The sequence below is a fragment of the Anopheles aquasalis genome, chromosome 2, assembly GCF_943734665.1.
Source record: "Anopheles aquasalis chromosome 2, idAnoAquaMG_Q_19, whole genome shotgun sequence".
Taxonomy (NCBI): Eukaryota; Metazoa; Arthropoda; class Insecta; order Diptera; family Culicidae; genus Anopheles; species Anopheles aquasalis.
Window position 1 is genome coordinate 49,774,131 of NC_064877.1, and position 18,797 is coordinate 49,792,927.

General features: G+C 45.8%; 3 protein-coding genes across 3 annotated transcripts; all 3 read right to left on the minus strand.

The window, feature by feature from the left end:
* Window positions 1-457: 457 nt before the first annotated feature.
* On the minus strand, window positions 458-9,343 carry LOC126580223 (uncharacterized). Its single transcript, XM_050243886.1, is given in 2 exon segments — window positions 458-4,634; window positions 9,208-9,343. A coding segment is annotated over 1 exon segment (1,521 nt). The 5' UTR covers window positions 4,534-4,634; window positions 9,208-9,343; the 3' UTR covers window positions 458-3,012.
* A 2,078-nt stretch (window positions 9,344-11,421) lies between these two features.
* LOC126575353 (uncharacterized) lies at window positions 11,422-12,849 on the minus strand. Its single transcript, XM_050236004.1, has one exon. The coding sequence runs from the start codon at window positions 12,847-12,849 to the stop codon at window positions 11,422-11,424; it is 1,428 nt and encodes a 475-aa protein (XP_050091961.1).
* Window positions 12,850-15,218: 2,369 nt separating this feature from the next.
* On the minus strand, window positions 15,219-16,175 carry LOC126575362 (uncharacterized). The gene has a single exon (XM_050236017.1). The coding sequence runs from the start codon at window positions 16,173-16,175 to the stop codon at window positions 15,219-15,221; it is 957 nt and encodes a 318-aa protein (XP_050091974.1).
* Between the last annotated feature and the right edge of the window lie 2,622 nt (window positions 16,176-18,797).

Below are 18,797 nucleotides of genomic sequence, written 5' to 3' on the forward strand. Positions count from 1 at the left end.
GCCACCCCAACATTCCGTGCAGGTGTAGCGATGGACATGCTTACTACCGAGTAATCGGTCGAACTGCTGTGGTTTGGTATGACAGTAGGTGTTTTACTCCGATTCTGCGATTGCGAGCTGGATTCGGAATCGTTTCTGTTCGTCACGACGGACCGTGAACTGTTGATCGAGATATTGCGCGTCCCTCGCTGCGGCGTATATGGTTCTATAGCCACCCCAACATTCCGTGCAGGTGTAGCGATGGACATGCTTACAACCGAGTAATCGGTCGAACTGCTGTGGTTTGGTATGACAGTAGGTGTTTTACTCCGATTCTGCGATTGCGAGCTGGATTCGGAATCGTTTCTGTTCGTCACGACGGACCGTGAACTGTTGATCGAGATATTGCGCGTCCCTCGCTGCGGCGTATATGGTTCTATAGCCCCCCCAACATTCCGTGCAGGTGTAGCAATGGACATGCTTACTACCGAGTAATCGGTCTGTGGGGCACTGCGCGTGGACACTACTTTCGGATGCCACTATTTCCCAACAATTTTTCACTTTGAGATCGGTAGGCAAAAGCGACACTGATGTGAGTTGCGGAGAGCGGTAATTTATTTACCTATCCTCGACCAACGGCTGGTTGTGAGGATGGACGACGTTAGAGAAGTATTTTACGGATATCGGGTTTTGTTTGCACGCGTGTGCGAATATCCGGCCCGGCAGCTCGGATGCTGGAGCGTGTTGCTCGTCCGAGCGCTACGATGGAAAAGGGACGATTCAGCGCGCGCGACTTGACAGGTGGGCCAAAGCCAGCTTTGACCTGAACGCGGCCTGAATCGCATGACGTTACTTGACGAATTTGAAGTGACCGTTACGGCAACAGTCTACCGTCGTCGAGGTCGCTACAGGTCGAACTGCTGTGGTTTGGTGTGACAGTAGGTGTTTTACTCCGATTCTGCGATTGCGAGCTGGATTCGGAATCGTTTCTGTTCGTCGCGACGGACCGTGAACTGTTGATCGAGATATTGCGCGTCCCTCGCTGCGGCGTATATGGTTCTATAGCCACCCCAACATTCCGTGCAGGTGTAGCGATGGACATGCTTACTACCGAGTAATCGATCGAACTGCTGTGGTTTGGTGTGACAGTGTTGGGAATATTCTCGGCACAGACTAACGCTAAAGAAGCAATTTAGACTGGGTAGAGAGAATAACACGTATATTCAACTTGAGTAATAGCGACCGACTGTCGATCGGCGCACGCAACGTACGTTGCCCTCCCGTCGGCGCGCGCCTTCACGCACACACAGAACAATGCCGCACAGGGTAACACTGCACCTTTCTACACTCCCCCTCAGTGTGAGCTGTGTTAACCGGATTCGTCCATGTCGAGTCGTAGTAGTTTGCAGAACTCCAGTTGCTTAAAAGGTCCTAAAGGTTTGGTTAAGATGTCAGCTTGCATCTTGTCTGTGGGACAATACTCCAGTCGTACTTCACCACGAGCACACAGTTCGTGAATGAAATGCTCCTTTGTTTCGATGTGTTTGGACCTCCTGCTGACTCTACCTGAACGGACGAACGCCAAACATCCCTGATTGTCTTCCATGATCGTTGTTGGCGATTCTTGTTTTTCGTCCAGATCATGAAGTAACTTTCTAAGCCACATGGCTTCCTGGTAAGCTTCGCTGAGTGCAATATACTCGGCCTCCATTGACGAGAGGCTCACACTTGGGTGTCGTCGACTAGCCCACATTATGCAGCCACCTCCAAATTTGAACAGTGTCCCTGTGGTTGATCGACGACTTGCAACATCGCCAGCCCAATCCGCGTCAGAAAAACAGACGCTTGCTGCTGATTTCCACCTAGCTCTAGATAATAATTCTTCGTAGCCTTCAAATACCGAAGCACTCTCTTCGCTGCAGTCCAGTCGCAATCTCGTGGAGCACTGAATTTCCTACCTAAGATAGCTGCACTTGCCGCTATATCTGGTCTAGCAACAATTGACAAATAGAGTAATCCACCCACTAGACTCCGATATTGTGTTGCGTCCTCAAACAATTCTTCATCTATCACAAGTTTTGTGTAGCCTGTGTCCATTGGCGTCTTGGCGGTTTTACACTGTGCCATACCAAATACGTGGAGTAGTCGATTAATATAATTCCGAAGACTAATCTTAAACACATTTCGTTCCCGCTTAACTTCAACTCCTAAAAAATGACGCACTTCTCCTAGACACGTAAGTTCGAATTCCTCTTTTAAGTCTATGAATACCTTCTTTAACTCAGACTGGTTGGTTGACGCAATTAACAAGTCATCTACGTATATTATAGTCATTACTTTTGTACTTCCATTTCCTCTAACGTACAAGCACGGATCTGCCCTTGCTGATTTAAACCCATTTTTAACCAACGCTCGATCTAATCGTCGGTACCAGCAACGAGCAGATTGACGAAGTCCATAAATGCTGCGTTGAAGACGACATACGAGTTGTTCCTTCCCCGCTTCTGCGAACCCTGGTGACTGTTGCATATAAACTTCTTCCTCTAAAGACCCATATAGAGTTATGGTTGGTGGATAACCATGTAGTTTTTAAAAAACAATTTTATTCAAACACTTAGTTAGTAGTTCGTAAATTTGAACGGAACGGAGAGCACGAGCTGAAGCTGAACTGGATGCGATGAAAGTCGGATGAAGACTGATCTGGTTGATCCGGATAGGTGATGACGTTCTGGGCGTTGGTGCTGGCGTACATGTACTTTCCTATGAGTCATCATCGTTCATGTACTTTCCCGTGAGTCATCCTTGGCTGGATCATAATCCCGGGCGACGATCGTTGCGGATGTTTATGTTATCGTCGCTCGTGGCTTCTCTCGTTGTTTACATTAAGCGGCAGTTGTTGCAAGATCGTTCTGATTGTTACGACGATCTTGGTGGTCGCGCTAATGGTTAACTTGAGTGAAATGGGTGGTAGTGTTATGTGAATGTTTGTCACAGGTGTGATGAGGAATATTCGTCACATAACTTCCCCCCCCCTTAGATTGAGCCGTCTCGGGTCAACTGAGGTTTTACTGTGATGGTAACTCTTTTTCTTAGATTGTGGATTTTTAATAAAGAGCACCATGCGGTGAGTAAAATTAGAATGATTACTATGAACAGACTTGTTGCGTGTTGTACGATCAAAGTAGTATTGGTTTTTTCTAATTTGGTGATTTTTTCTCTGTTGTCAATATGAAGTTTTGTCATATTTTGAAAGGCGTCGAAGTGCATTCCGTTTGTTTCTATGACAATGGAATTAAGTGGTATGACTTTCGGTTGCTCTTCGAATTCCATTTGTTTGTTTCCATACTGGGTTTTATCAACGGAAATTGTGCAGTTTTTGAAATATACCAAGAATGTACCGGTGAGATTTCTTTTGCCGTATCCACAGGTGTTTTCGAAAGTTGTTAATTGAGCATTTTTAATAAGTACTCCATAGTTTTCGATAATTGTAACTTCCATATAGTTATCGTGTTGTGTGAATACACATTTACTATGGTTGGCACGGAACAGTTGATGCTCGCATTGGTTGTTGGTAACATTTTGTAGGTTGATCTGTTTTAGAATGTATTCGCCTTCAATCAGGTTGAACTTGTCTATTAAATAAGATTCGTGTTTGTTTATAACAGCGTATTTAGATTGTACATGTATCACTGATTGATTGATCGGAATCGGTTCAATTCTCAACATAGAGTAACTGCCGGATCGAAGTTTTGGAATTTTTATCAGCAAGTGTATCTGATGATTGTGGTGGATTGCTATTGGTTCCAAATACTCGTAAGCTTGATCGTAACTTTTTATCTTAAGTCCTTCTTCCAAAAGTATGTTCATTATAAAGTTCATTTCTGTTGGAAAAAGCAATGCCTTTGATAGTATCCCAAGTTTTGCTAGTTACACAGACTCGAAGATAACGTTAAGTTGTTCTCTAATGTTATCAAGGCTGAAAATGACATTGTGCAAATGAATTTTCTGTTGAATTTCACCTAGATCATTAGATTTGAAGTTGGATAAACGGATGAAATCATGGATTTCCTGTGCTTGTGTTCTTGCTGCATCCGTTATGTTGTTCAGACGTTGCTCGAATTCGCTGTTGATTGTGATTTGCGCATTATTCTCCGTTATTAGTTTATTAGTGGATAGACGCAATACATCAATTTTGTTCGATAGGTCTACATAATCGTTATGATCTAAGTTTCCTGTTATTGTTTTAATAACAGTTCCTAAGATGTCAATAGCTCTTTTAGGTTTTGAAGCTATTGGTTTGAAATTTCTGACCATGGAATAGGTTTGCTCATATTTTTGTTTCAGAATATTTGTGATGTCTGATATTTGCTTGGAATCTGCTAATGTTTGTTGTTTGTTTGAATTGGCTTTGATAGTTTTAAATTTTTCATCTAACTCATATATGATATTTTTATATTGCTGTACTATTGATTCGTACTTGCCAATATCAAATCTGTGTATAACAAGATGATAGTCTTCAATAATTCGGGCTGTTCCTATTTGAATCGCAAACATTCCAGGGTTGTTCGTTAAATCTTGAATGTCCAAGAAGGAGCTTTAGATTTGGTTGCATAAGATGATTAATAGAACAATCGATGTTTTCTTCATCTTTGTCTCTATAATAAGAAAAATAAACGAAAAGATATTTGTAAATTATTTCTGTCTTTTACGCTTGATTTTTGTTTTATGAATTTTTCTGTTGTTACTGTCAATTATCTGAATATCTTTGTTCTCTTTGACTTTGGCTTCTTTGTATCTTTCTTGGTGTTTCAAATTATTCCTGTTTTTGATAAAGACAGTTTCGTTTGAGTCAAAAGGTTCAGGTTCTTCCCTATTTTTATTGATTTTCTCAATGTCTTTTACTTTTGAATCGTGCATTTTCTTTGCAAATTCTGTAAACATTTTTTCTTTTAATCTTATTCTTTCATTCAAATCTTGTGGTAGGGGCTCATTTTGTCTGAATCCATAGAAGAGTTCCCTAGGGGTAATTTGTGTTTGAGAATGAATCGAGTCATTATAAATTGATAATGCTATATCCATTCTTGCGTTATCTGAAAGATTTTTTGTACTTTCTTTATTTGATAGAATATTAAGTATCTCTCTGAGTGTTCTATGTATTATTTCAATATTTCCATTCGATGAAGATTGACCAATACTTGTTAAATGGTAGTTAATGAGATTTTCTTCGAGAAAAGATCTTATTGTAGAAGACGTAAAAGCTGGTTCATTGTCTGTTACAATTAGTGTAGGTTTACCTATTTGTGACAAGAACTTTGATATTGCATTTAATACATGAATACTATTTCTTGTTCTTATTGGAAACGCGGCTGCTAATCTTGAGAATTTATCGCAAAACGTTAGATAATGTTTCTCGCTGATTATAAATATATCCATATGGACAATTTCTAGAGGTTTCGACGGTGTTTCAGTAATTAGAAATTTTAATTTATACGGATGTCGTTCGTATTTTGATTTTTGACATAGTTTACATAGGTTGATGAATTTTGTAACTTTTGATTTCATCTTCGGGAAAAAATATTTTAACGAGATGTGTTTCTGTGTTTCTATAATTCCTCTGTGATTTGAGTTGTGTTGAGTTTGAATTATTTGGTCTTGTTCATCTTCTTCAGGAATATCAATTAACATTTTTTCTGTCCAGAAGATTTTAAGAGCTTTTGCACGTGAAAAGTAATTTTTGTAAATGATTTGTAGAGGTCTTAGTATTTCTTTGCTACAATATAATCTATTTACGTGATTTGGAGATGTTTCTTCTTTAAGAATATTAATTAATACAGCAGGACTGAATACAAGTCTTTTTATAGTTGTGATAATTTGGAAAAATAGTTTCGAATTGACGACTGTGTTCGTTTGATTTTATTAAAACGAGTTGATGTCTAAAATCATTAAGAGGTTTTATTGTACTTTTAATAAAATCATTATTATCAGTATCTGCACTATGTTGTGTCATATTATCATCAGTTGAATTATTGTTGATTTCAAGAATTTCGGATGTTTGAGAGTTAGTGGTTAATTGTTGATCAGTAGGCATGCGTGATAGTGCATCAGCATTGTTATTCAGTATGCCTTTTTTATAGGTGATATCGAATTCAAATTCTTCGAGTGTAAGTTTCCAATTAAGTAACTTTCTGTTGAGATCGTTCTTTTGTCTTAACCAAATGAGTGGTTTGTGATCAGTTCTGATTTCAAATTTTCTTCCATATAGGTAAGGTCTGAAATGTTTTGTTGCCCAAATGATGGCTAAAAGTTCTTTTTCTGTTGCAGAGTATCTGCATTCTGTTTCATTCAATGTTCTTGAAGCATAACAGATTGGATGTTCTTTACCATCTGTAAATTTTTGAGAAAGAACTGCTCCTAAAGCAAAGTCACTTGCGTCTGTTTCGAAGATAAACTTTTTATCAAAGTCAGGGTATCTAAGAATAGGATCTGTTGTAAGTAGTATCTTGCATTCTTCAAAGCATGTTATAAATTCCTCATTGTGTATTATTTTGGAATCTTTTTTCAAGCATTTTGTAAGTGGTTTAGTTAATTTTGCAAAATCTTTAATGAATTTTCGATAATATCCGAGAATTCCAAGGAATCCTTTTATTTGCTTTGTAGTTTTTGGAATTGGCCAGTTAATGATCTTTTCGATTTTATTAGGGTTTGGTTTAATTCCATTTTCAGTTACAATGTGTCCAAGAAATTCACATTCGCGTTGGAGAAATTCACATTTATCCAATTGAATTTTTAAATTTGCTTTTGTTAATCTCCTTAATACTTTATCAAGATTTTCCAAATGTTGTTGTAATGAACTGCCAAAAATGATTATATCATCTAAATAAACTAAGCAACATGAACCAATTAGTTCATTTAAGATACTGTTCATAGCTCTTTGGAATGTAGCTGGGGCATTTTTGAGTCCAAAAGGCATTCTAATAAATTCAAAATGTCCTTTATTAGTATTAAAAGCTGTTTTTTGTCTATCTTTTTCATCAACTTCTATTTGATGAAATCCTGATTTCAAATCAAGAGTGGTGAAGTACATACTTCTTCCAAGTCTATCAAGAATTTCTTCAATATTTGGTATAGGAAATTTATCATCAATTGTTTTTTCGTTTAGTTTTCGATAATCAATGACAACACGCCATTTTTTAATTCTGCTTGCGTCACTTTTCTTTGGTACAACCCAGATAGGTGATGTCCATGGTGAAATGGAATGTTGGATAATACCATCTTTTAGCATTTGATCTATCTGTTTGTCTACTTCTGCTTTATGTATTTGCAGATATCGATAGGTTTTAGTGTGTATTGGAATGTCATCCGTTGTGTTAATTGTATGTTTTATGTTAGTTGTACAAGACAGTTTTTCGTTAGTCTTTTGGATAACGGCGGAATATTTTTTCAATACTGACAAGAGTTTTGATTTTTCATGCTCATTTAAATGATTCATGCGTATTATGTTTTCGATGTCATGCATGTTGCAATTTAATTCTGATTTACATGTTGTATGATTGTACTCAATAAAATTAGACATAGGGTATGTTTTGGTAGGGTAATCCCAATAAAATGAGAATTCTTCTCCAAAATTTTCAATAATAACTTTAGCATATCCATTCTTTGAATTGTAAATTCCAGAATGTATGACAGCTGTATGAATTGGTTTATCATGTATCAAAAGTACGTCTCCATTATTTTGAGAAACGGGCATATTTATTGTTGATATTGAATGTGCATTAACAGTGATTTTGTCAGATTCTCCTAGCTTACGAATTTTCATGTTAATTGTTTTGTTTTTAATCAACAGTTTACATCTGTCAAAATCCATTTTGGCTTTTATTTTTGACAATGTTTCATAACCAAGAATTCCATCAAAATAATTATGAAATTTAAATAAATAAAATGGTACGATTTCTGATTCAAACAGTTTTATTCTGAAAATCATGTCCGCAGAATGCGTTCCTGATTTGTTAGTTATTTTAATCGGTTTGCATTCTATTTTCCATTCATCTGGAATTAAATCTGGTGAAAAAAAAATTTTTGTTGGCTCCACTATCAATTAGTATTTTTCCAATTTTATTGTTAGGTAAGTTTATTTCAATATAAGGTAGACCATTGATAGCATTTACCTCGGTGAGTCTTTTAAAGTAACCATCTTAAAATTTGATTCAGGTTCTGAAATTGTTTCACATTCATCATTTTCATCAGATGAGTAATCTTTTTCATTGTATGATGGTGTTGTATCTTTAACCTCATGACTGTAAAAATTAGGTTGGCGGGACCGCATGGAAGCGTCCACTTCCATTGGAACAACTTTCTGTCTATCAGAAGTTTTTGGTTTGTTAAAGTTTGGGTTTACTTTGGGTGTTTGATTTGGTTGAAAGTTTTGTTGTGTATTTTGATTTGGTTTTCCGATATTCTTGTTATAAGAATATTTTGGATTGTGATTGCTATTGCCCGATTTAACAAATTCTGTGTTAGTACGGTGCTTTGTAGTTTCAGCATTTTGAAACTTACATAAGAAAGCATATGCACTTTCCAAATCTTTAGGTTTGGATGCTTGTGCGTGTCCAAAGTATTGTTTGTTTAGACCGTTTATGAAAGCTGCTAAAGCTTCTTGCTCCAAGTAAACACTTATTCCTTCCCATGTGCGAACAAATAATTCGTTCTGTCTACACAGGGTTTTCATGTTTTGAAGGATTTCTTTCACTTTCCTGTAATAAAGGTGAATTGAGTCCTCCATTCGTATGGACCACAATTGTGCTTGGTACGTTGCTATGTCGGATTTGTGACCATACACAGCTTTAAGGATTTCAGCAACATCCTCTAGCTTTGTCTGATTGCCATTGGCACAGATAGTATCTCGAGCTTTTCCTTCTATTTTGTTAATGATTATTTGCTCATACATCGCCATTGCTTCCTGAGTTACTCTGTTTCTGAACAGATTGAGAGTGTTAGTAGCTGTAGTTAGCCATGCATTCAATTGTTTTTTATTTCCATCGTAAGTTGGAAGTTGTTTAATCGGATCAGGAATCCTAAAAATATCGGTTCCTGCTTGTGCGGGTGCTATGTTTTGCATCCGAAGGTTAGAGTTTTCAATTTGTAGTAATTCCACTTGGTGTTCAAGGTTTACAACCTTCTCATAGAACGCCTGGAAATCTACGGTTTGATTGTCATGCGCCATTTTCTTACCGGGGATTAGTTTCCTCGCTTTTACTTTAATGTAAGGGGTGAATTTTGGCATGCGATGACGGATTACTTTTTATTGTTTGTTGAGTCTTCTCCAATGGAAAAATATGTCACGGGACGGGCACGTATTTTCCACGCTACGGGTTGAGCACTTTCTTTCGATTATTCAGCGTTCGTACTGTTTTTGAGAGTAAAGGTCACTTCTTGAACTTGAAAGTTCACGGGAATCGGTAAATTTTATCACAAGTCACACACGAATTGGTGGATGGTAAATACACACGTGATGGTGAAAAGACACCGGATAAAGTCACAAAAAAAAATCCGCGAAACGATTGCACGTTAGCGTCAGTGGTGATGCACAGAAAGTTTACGGAAATTGATTTTTATCACAAATCACACACAAGTTGGTGGATGATGCGTACACTCGGGATGGTGAAAACATCGGATAAAAACACAAGAGTCCGTGATTTACTGTTATCGATCGATTCGATTGCACCACTTTCACTTTTACGGAGATTTATGTTAACCGAAGCCGCGAAGCGAACTGCCGACTGCGCCAGTTATGGTTGGTGGATAACCATGTAGTTTTTAAAAAACAATTTTATTCAAACACTTAGTTAGTAGTTCGTAAATTTGAACGGAACGGAGAGCACGAGCTGAAGCTGAACTGGATGCGATGAAAGTCGGATGAAGACTGATCTGGTTGATCCGGATAGGTGATGACGTTCTGGGCGTTGGTGCTGGCGTACATGTACTTTCCTATGAGTCATCATCGTTCATGTACTTTCCCGTGAGTCATCCTTGGCTGGATCATAATCCCGGGCGACGATCGTTGCGGATGTTTATGTTATCGTCGCTCGTGGCTTCTCTCGTTGTTTACATTAAGCGGCAGTTGTTGCAAGATCGTTCTGATTGTTACGACGATCTTGGTGGTCGCGCTAATGGTTATCTTGAGTGAAATGGGTGGTAGTGTTATGTGAATGTTTGTCACAGGTGTGATGAGGAATATTCGTCACATAACTATAGATAGGCCGTCTTTACGTCCAAATGGTGTACGTACATGTTATGCTTTGCTGCTACCGACAGATACGTACGACACGTCGTGTGACACGCTACGGGAGCAAATATATCCTCCACATCTACTCCTGAACGTTGTGCATAACCTTGTGCAACGAGTCTGGCCTTATGTTTAACGATTTTGTTGTTTTCGTCTCTTTTCTCTTTGTAGACCCATCTTGACCCAATCGCTCTCTTTCCTGTTGGTAGAGGAACTAAACTCCATGTTTCATTCTTCTTGTGGGATTCAAGCTCCTCTACCATAGCCTCGTACCACACTCGCTCTTTCAAAGCCTCTTGGTGACTGACCGGACCTTCTATACCGCACGCCGCGAAGCCCAAAGTGTACCCCACCTCGTATTCTTGGAGGTTTTAGGGCAATGCTCCAAAATTGTCTCTGGTCGATCTACGAGGATTTGGAGCGGGATCCTCTTCGTTGCTCTTTGCTTCGTAATATTCCTCCTCAGAACCACTCGACGACGTTTCCTCCATATTCCTTGGAGATGTCACGTTCTTATCTTCTTCTTCTGCTTGATTAATAACTCTACTGGCATTTATCTCTATCGATGTTGATCCGTTGCCCAACTCGATAAATTTTGCGTCACGGCTCACAGTTACGTGATCCGTCTGCATATCTAAAACCTGTATGCTTTTTTATTAGAGCAGTAACCAATGAAAGTTAGTGTTGTTCGGCCGACTCGCTCTATCCCGTGGCTGTCCGCGAAGGACGACAGCCAGGCCGAACACGAATAACGGGAGGACTCTGTCGGCAGCCAACTCTTAGTTGCCCCTCTCTCTCGGGGGCCTATCGAGCGTGCCGGATTTCCGCGCTCTGTAACCAATTTCGGATAGGCAGCTCGGTCCTAGTTCCTCCTCTCGTTCGGGAGGCTATAGACTTCGCCAAGGACTAGAATTCAGAGAGCGTCTGTTTCAGAATCCCGCTTTATTGATCGCTCCGGCCCCCTTTTATACTCGGGGCCGGACGATATCCTGTCTCCCCCCGGGACACACTTCCCATAACGCAAACTATAATTCGGGCATCCTGTTATCACATCGCTATCACTCGCCTGGAGGTAGGCCGCCGCGTAACACTCCCCCTCGTAATACACGTGTGTATTACTCTACCTCCCGGCCTACCGCAGCTTTACGTCTTTCTTAAACCTAGCCGACCTTAGACTGTTTAACTGCCGGGGCCGTCCCGATCGGCGCCCGGACGAAACGCTTTCGCTGTCCTGCTTTCGCTAATTGGTCCTCCTTCTGCCGGACGTCAACCACCGCCACCTTGATGGCTGCCCTATTCCGCATCCCCCGCGCGGTTCTCACGTCTACTCTGTGCACTTGCCCGTCGGGCGCCGGATAAGTCTTTTCTACTACTCCCTTGATCCACTCGCCTGGCGGCGCGTTATCCTCTACCAGGACCACCAGATCACCCTCCTTCACCGGCTCGACCCTGCCCGTCCGTTTGTTGCGCCGGAGCAAGGTCGGCAGGTATTCCTTGCGCCACTGATCCCAGAACAGCCGGGCGAGTCGCTGCGCTTCCCTATAGTCATCTGGCTCTACAGTCGACGTCCAGGCCGCGGTGGACGGAACAGCGCTCCCGGCACGGCCGATGAGGAAGTGGAAGGGCGTCAGAACTTCCTCCCCCTCGTGCGTTACCGGGATGTGGGTGAGGGGACGGCAGTTTAATAAATACTCGATGTTGATTAGCGCCGTGCGCAGCACCTCCACCGTCGGCCTCCGTAACCGCCAGGCCTCCAACACCGGTCGTAGCGCCTTCTTCACTGTTTGGATCTGGCGCTCCCACACTCCACCGAAATGAGGTGCAGCTGGCGGGTTGAAGTGCCACTCCACTTCCATCTCAGCAGCCACCATCGCGCCCATCTTGGTGTTTATGTCGGCGACCAGCCGCCGCAACCCTGCCTCGGCGCCGACGAAGTTGGTGCCGTTGTCGCTATAAATATGGCGAACCTTCCCGCGCCGATGTTGAAAATTCCGCAAGCACACGAGGAAGCTGTCGACATCCAGCCTCTCCGCCACCTCGATGTGCACTGCCCTCGTACTCATGCACGTAAAAAGCGCTCCCCATCTCTTCGCTACGGCCCTCGACGGTATGTTGCTCACCAGGAACGGCCCGAAGTAATCCACGCCGGTATGGGTGAACGGAGGCTGGTGTGGAGCGACGCGGTGCTCGGGCAGCGGCGCCATCTGCGGCGCGACTGGCTTAGCCGCTCGCAGGATGCACCACTGGCAACAGTTCTTCACGTTCTTTAAGACGGCGCGCAGGTTCACGACCCAGAACCTCTCGTGGATCATGCCGACGACCACGTTGTCTCCCTGGTGTAGTCCGCGCTCGTGGTAGTCTCGAACGACCAGCTTGGTGACTTTGTGCTTCTGCGGGAGCAGTATGGGCGTCCGCGCCTCGCGACCTAGAGCGGTAGCGTTCTCCAACCTCCCGCGCGCACGCATCACTCCGTGGTCGTCCAGGAACGGGTTGAGGCTGGCGACACTGCTGCCCTTGTCAACGTGGCCCTGTCTCCGGATCGCCGCGATGTCCTCAGCATACACGTCCTGCTGGGCCTTCCGGTACATGGCACGGCGACCCTAGTCGAGATCGGCCACCGAAAACCGCCTCTCAAACGAGGGGCCTCCCCCTCGTACGCGCAGGAACCGGACAAACTTGTTGAGGAACGCGATATGGCGGATTAGCCGTCGCCAATCGCTGTACCTGTCTTCGATGCAGATGGGAGGGCACTCGTCATGAGCGCCCACCGTAGCTTCTTCTTCCGTGCTCAAACTACCCGCTGCTTCCGGCCATTCGTCCTCGTCGTCCAGGAGGAACGCCGGACCGTCAAACCACGCCGCTGTGTTTGACACTACTTTGGTGGCTATATCCGCCGGATTCTCTCCGGAGGGCACCCACCTCCACTGCTCCATCCGCGATGACGCCAAAATCTCATTCACTCGGTGAGCCACGAACGACTTGTACTTCCGGTGGCGGCTCTGGATCCACGCGATGACTGTCCTCGAGTCACTCCAGAATCCACCGCCAAACGAAGCTCGCCCATCACTGACAACGCCAACCTAGTCCCTAGCACCGCCGCTTGCAACTCCAGTCGCGGAATGGAAAGTTGTGCCACCGGTGCGACTCGCGCTTTGGCCGCGATCAGCTGAACGTATCGACGTCCACCCGCTGCGCTGCTTGCGTAGACACACGCAGCGAACGCATCCTCGGACGCGTCGACGAAAGTATGAATCCGGATTCCTTCGGCCGCGGGAAGTTTGATGCAGCGAGGAACAGTCAGTCCTTTTAGCGCCTCTAGCTGCCGCACAAACGCTTCCCACCTCCCACACAGACGGTCGGGAATGGGCTCGTCCCACTCTTGCGTGGCCACGTGAACCTCACGCATCAGGACGCGGCCTTGAATCGTCACATGACTGACAAGGCTCAACGGATCGTATAAGCTCATTACGAAGCTGAGCGCTTCTCTTTTGGTGGGCGGACGACTGTGTTCCAGGATGGCTGGATCCGCCTTCTGGTAATTCGTCCGAAACCCGAATTCGTCCGAACTGGTGTCCCAAAACACCCCGAGAATCCGCTCGTAGCAGCTGTGCACCGGACGACCGCCTGTCTGCCGGAATCGAGGAGAGAAGCTCCTTGCTGTTCGAGATGAAGTTTCGGATGTGGAACCCGCCTTCATCATGCACCCGTATCACTTGCGCCACTGTGTTCGTGGCCGTCTCCAAACCCGCGAAGCTATCGATGTAGTCGTCGACGTAATGCTGACGCTGTATCGCATCCTTCGCCAGGGGATAGCGATCGGCCAGCTCCTCGGCGTTCCTGTTCTTCGCGGCCTGGGCGCAGGATGGTGAACAGGTCGCCCCAAACGTGAGCACCTGCACAACATAGACGTCCGGGTCCCGTCCCGGCTCGCAGTCACGCCACAAGACCCGCTGGAAGTGTTGGTCGCTCTCACGCAGTTTCACCCGATGGAACATCTCCTGGATGTCCCCCGCGACCGCTATCCGCTGCTCTCGACAGCGAACCAGCACTCCAAACAACGGCGTCAGGTTGTCCGGCCCGGGTAACAACTGCGAGTTTAGCGACACTCCCCGCACCTGCGCCGCCGCATCGAACACGATCCTGGGCTTCTTCCCTTCGACGATGAAGTGAGGAACGTAGAACACATCCTCGCGAAGCAGTTCGGAGGGCGTCAGCTTCCGGATGTAGCCCTTCTCAACGTATTCCCGAAACGTCCGGAGCGCCCATGCCTGGAGGTCCGGTCGCTTTTCCAACTTCCTTTCCAACCCCTCGAGTCGGTGCAGCGCGTTCTGGTAGCTATCTGGGAAGCGCATACGCTTGCTTCGCCACAGAAGCCCTACTTCGAAGCTACCGCCCCTCCTGACCAGAGTCGACTCGATGGTTTTCTTGGCAGTTGCCACATCCTCTGACTCCACCGCTGGCGCCGCTTTCACGCCGAAATCCTCCGTCGTGAAGTATCGCGCGATCATTTCGTTCATCTCTGCTTCTTCGTGTACCATCGTGTGATCCTCACTGCCGGTTTCCACCTGTTCGGTACCGAACACAACCCAGCCGAGCTTTGTGCGCACCGCCATCGGTTCATTCGGCGCACCCATCCGTCGGTCCAAGCCCATGAGTAGATGGCTATGCCCGAGCCCGATGAGAATTGTCGGTCGCACCCGATCGTACGCCACGAGCGGCACGCCACGAAGGTGTTGGTACTTCCGCAGCTGGGCCACATCCAAACTTTGGGCCGGCAACTGCAGCGTCTTTACCGTCCTTACGCCCTTCAGGACATACGGTTGGCCAGCGGTGCCCTGCACCGTTACCTTCACCCTGCGACTCTCCTCTTCCTGCCGGCTGATGTCGTGCGTCCACTTCATGGTCAGAGGATCGTGATAGCCTCCCAGACCGAGCCGATCAGTCGCCTCCTCATCGATCAGCGTGAGCGAGGAGCCGCAATCGAGAAATGCGAGACGCGATCGCCGACGCTCTTCCGCTGGAACTCCTCGCATTCTTCCACCCGGTGATTCCTTTTGCACGCTGGGCACGCTGGACTCGCTGGACTCGCTGGGATGGATTTCGCGCGCGTCGCTTGCCCGGATCTGCCTTCCTCATGTGCGTTCACCGTTTCCGTGCGCGACGGCCTCACCATGCGCATGGTGCGCGCCAGCGGCTTGAGCCACTCGTTGAGGTCGTCGAGGCTTTTCGGGTGTACGGCCGCAAGCTTCTCCTCCGCCCACTTAATCTGGTTCGAGAGCGGCAGCTTCCCGACCAGTTCATCTACTAAACGCGGGTCGTTCAGGTAGGCGTCCTGACCCAGCGCCTTTACGTTCACGACCAGATTCTCCAGTGCGTTCGCCAGCTCCGGAATCCGCGTCTGGTCGGTCACACGCACTCGCGTTACATCTTTCAACAACTCCGCGTACACGAGCTCGGCCCGCCCGAAACACTCCTCCAACCTTTCCATTATGGCCGGCACATTTGCGGCGTCCAGCATCAACGGGCGTACGACGCGCTCGGCGCTGCCCTTCACCGCCTGCTGCAGGCGATGCAAGTTCTCAAGCGGCGAATAGCGTCCCTGGCGCGTCGTTTCCTCAAAGGTCCGCTTGAAGCACGGCCAGTCCCGCGCGCGTCCCTCGAACGCCGGGAGCTTCATAAGCGTTGCCCGTTTCGCCTGCTGGTCACCTCCGCGGACGCTCAGCGCCTCGATGAGTCGCTCAACGATATCCGGAACGTCGCTTCGCGCCGCAAACTTTGACTCGACCGCTTTTCTCAATTGCTCATTTATCAACGTGCACTTCACGCACAGGAACGGTTCGTGTGGTTCCGGCAGGCGCTTCAGGCCGACGCACGTGTGGTGGAACCACCGATCGCAGTCATCGCACTGCACCATGCTTCGCTCATCATCCGGTCGGGTGCAGAAACGGCAGCTCCCGTTCGGATTCACCACAAAACTCGCGTGCTTTTCCATTCTTCACGAAAAAACAAAAAAAACTAACTTGCCGGTGTAACAAAGAAGTGTCCGAGGAATAGCGTGGTCGATAGTAGGATGCGTTGTTGTGTAAGAATAGTCCGTAAGAGTGTCCAAGTCGCTAGCGGTAGTCCAAAACGTAGTCCGAAACGTATCGAAAGTAGGCAAATTGCAATCACTCGATCAAACGGTAATCCAAACTGTTGCGCGCGCAAAGCTTAGGCCAATGCCCTCGTCGCACTCTCACCAAATCTTCGGCCAATCGGCCTCTCTCGTTATCAGCGATTCGCCAATCGCGATTTGATAACGATCTCCGCACCTTTTCCCTTTCTATCGCTCGAGCGGAACGCTAGAATCACCGTTCTAGCTTCCAGCGAATCCGTTCCTCTCTGGAGCCACCAATGTTGTTCGGCCGACTCGCTCTATCCCGTGGCTGTCCGCGAAGGACGACAGCCAGGCCGGACACGAATAACGGGAGGACTCTGTCGGCAGCCAACTCTTAGTTGCCCCTCTCTCTCGGGGGCCTATCGAGCGTGCCGGATTTCCGCGCTCTGTAACCAATTTCGGATAGGCAGCTCGGTCCTAGTTCCTCCTCTCGTTCGGGAGGCTATAGACTTCACCAAGGACTAGAATTCAGAGAGCGTCTGTTTCAGAATCCCGCTTTATTGATCGCTCCGGCCCCCTTTTATACTCGGGGCCGGACGATATCCTGTCTCCCCCCGGGACACACTTCCCATAACGCAAACTATAATTCGGGCATCCTGTTATCACATCGCTATCACTCGCCTGGAGGTAGGCCGCCGCGTAACAGTTAGCTTCACAGCTTTTCTATCTAGCTTCTTTCTTTTGCTATCCGGAACGTGCACATAGGCCTGGCTGCCAAAAATCCTGAAATGCCTCACATCAGGTTTTCTTCCGTGCCATATTTCGAACGGGGTTTTATTTATTGATCTTGACGGCAACCTATTTTGTATGTATGTTGCCGTCAATATGGCTTCTCCGTCAATATGGATTTTTACGCTCTGCCACGCCGTTTTGTTGGGGAAAGTAAGCGGTAGTGAACTGTGGTTTGATTCCTTCTCGTCTGTAAAAATCTAGTAGCTCTTGGTTATTGAATTCTCCCCCTCCATCTGATCTCACCACTCGTGGTTTACGTCCAAATAAATTCTCCACCCGTCTGACGAAAGATTTTAATGCTTCTGCCGCGTCAGATTTTTGTTTTAATAGATATGTCGTCGTGTATCTGCTAAAATCATCCACGATAACTGTGTGAGCTCCGAACTCGCACGTCCTTCACCTCCGGTCGCCGATCGTCGAAAGAGGCCGATGTTCGTTGGCGCTGACAGTTGTCGCCTGTCGCCCTGACAGTCGTGTTGCCGGCTTCGAGTCCGAGTGCCGCTGCCAGTGATGCCGGTGCCAGTTTCAACCCCACACAATAACCATGTAGTATCAATTAACACTTGGTGTAGAATTTGTCATGGGGCCACATAGATCTGTATGGATGATATCTAAAATTTTAGTGGATTTTCTTTCAAGCACCGTATGGAATGGCAATCTTGCCGACTTAGCTTCCATACAACATTCGCATACTAACTTCAAACCACATCTACTCACGTTCATTCCGCTTACCAAATCTTCTTTTAACATACGTTCCGCTGCTGCCCAATTGCGATGTCCAAGGCGTCTGTGCCATTGGTGTTGGCAGTTTGTTTTATGGTGATTATGTATTGCCGACATAGATGTTTCTGCGGTGTTCAAACAAAATAATTCTCCTCGTCGTGTGCCAGTGGCAACCACATGGCCAGCGGTGTTTGTTATTTGGCACTCAGTTTCATGGAATCGTACTTTCAGCCCCTTATCTACCAATTTGCTGACGGAAATTAAATTTGTGGATAACTTGGGCACGTATTTTACTTCACCAATTTCTATCTTCACTAATTTTCCGGAACCATTTATTCCATATACTATTCCGTTTCCTTGGCCCCGAACTTCGGTTTGCTTTCCGTCTGCCACGGTTATCCAGCCGTTGGTTTCTTTTAATTCGCTGAAAAACGATTTTCGGTTTGTCATGTGTGAGCTTGCACCGCTATCGATAACCCATGACGAATGCATTACTCCTGCTGAGAATGCCACATTGGGTGAGTCGTTCTGGGCTACTTTTGCCCCATCGCTTTTTCCTCCTTTCGTATGTTTCTTGTTCGCCAGCAGTTTCCTTCAGATGCTACTCCTAAGAGAAGATTTGGGGCACCTCATTCAACCGGAATGCTGCACCATGTTTGTTCTTTGGCAATCCTCGGGTATTTCCCTCAGCTTGCCTTTTTTAATAACGATAGAGACGAGAGGAGTTGTAGTTTCAGTCACATTTATTCATCACATTCAGTATTGCACGCACGAAGTGGGTTCGCGAGAGAGAAAAACGTGTGGATTCGTTGAACGCCGAAATACAAAAAGCCAAGATTCAAGGATTCGCTTGAACAGGTGCGTCGCGCAGCCAGCGTTTATACGCGTGGCTTGGCTACCTGATCTGTGATCACCTTGGCTCGA

Bases quoted from the DNA above. Each gene is read 5' to 3' on its own strand.
- LOC126575353 (XM_050236004.1), bottom strand. From the start codon at position 12,849: ATGTACCGGAAGGCCCAGCAGGACGTGTATGCTGAGGACATCGCGGCG.
- LOC126575362 (XM_050236017.1), bottom strand. From the start codon at position 16,175: ATGGTGCAGTGCGATGACTGCGATCGGTGGTTCCACCACACGTGCGTC.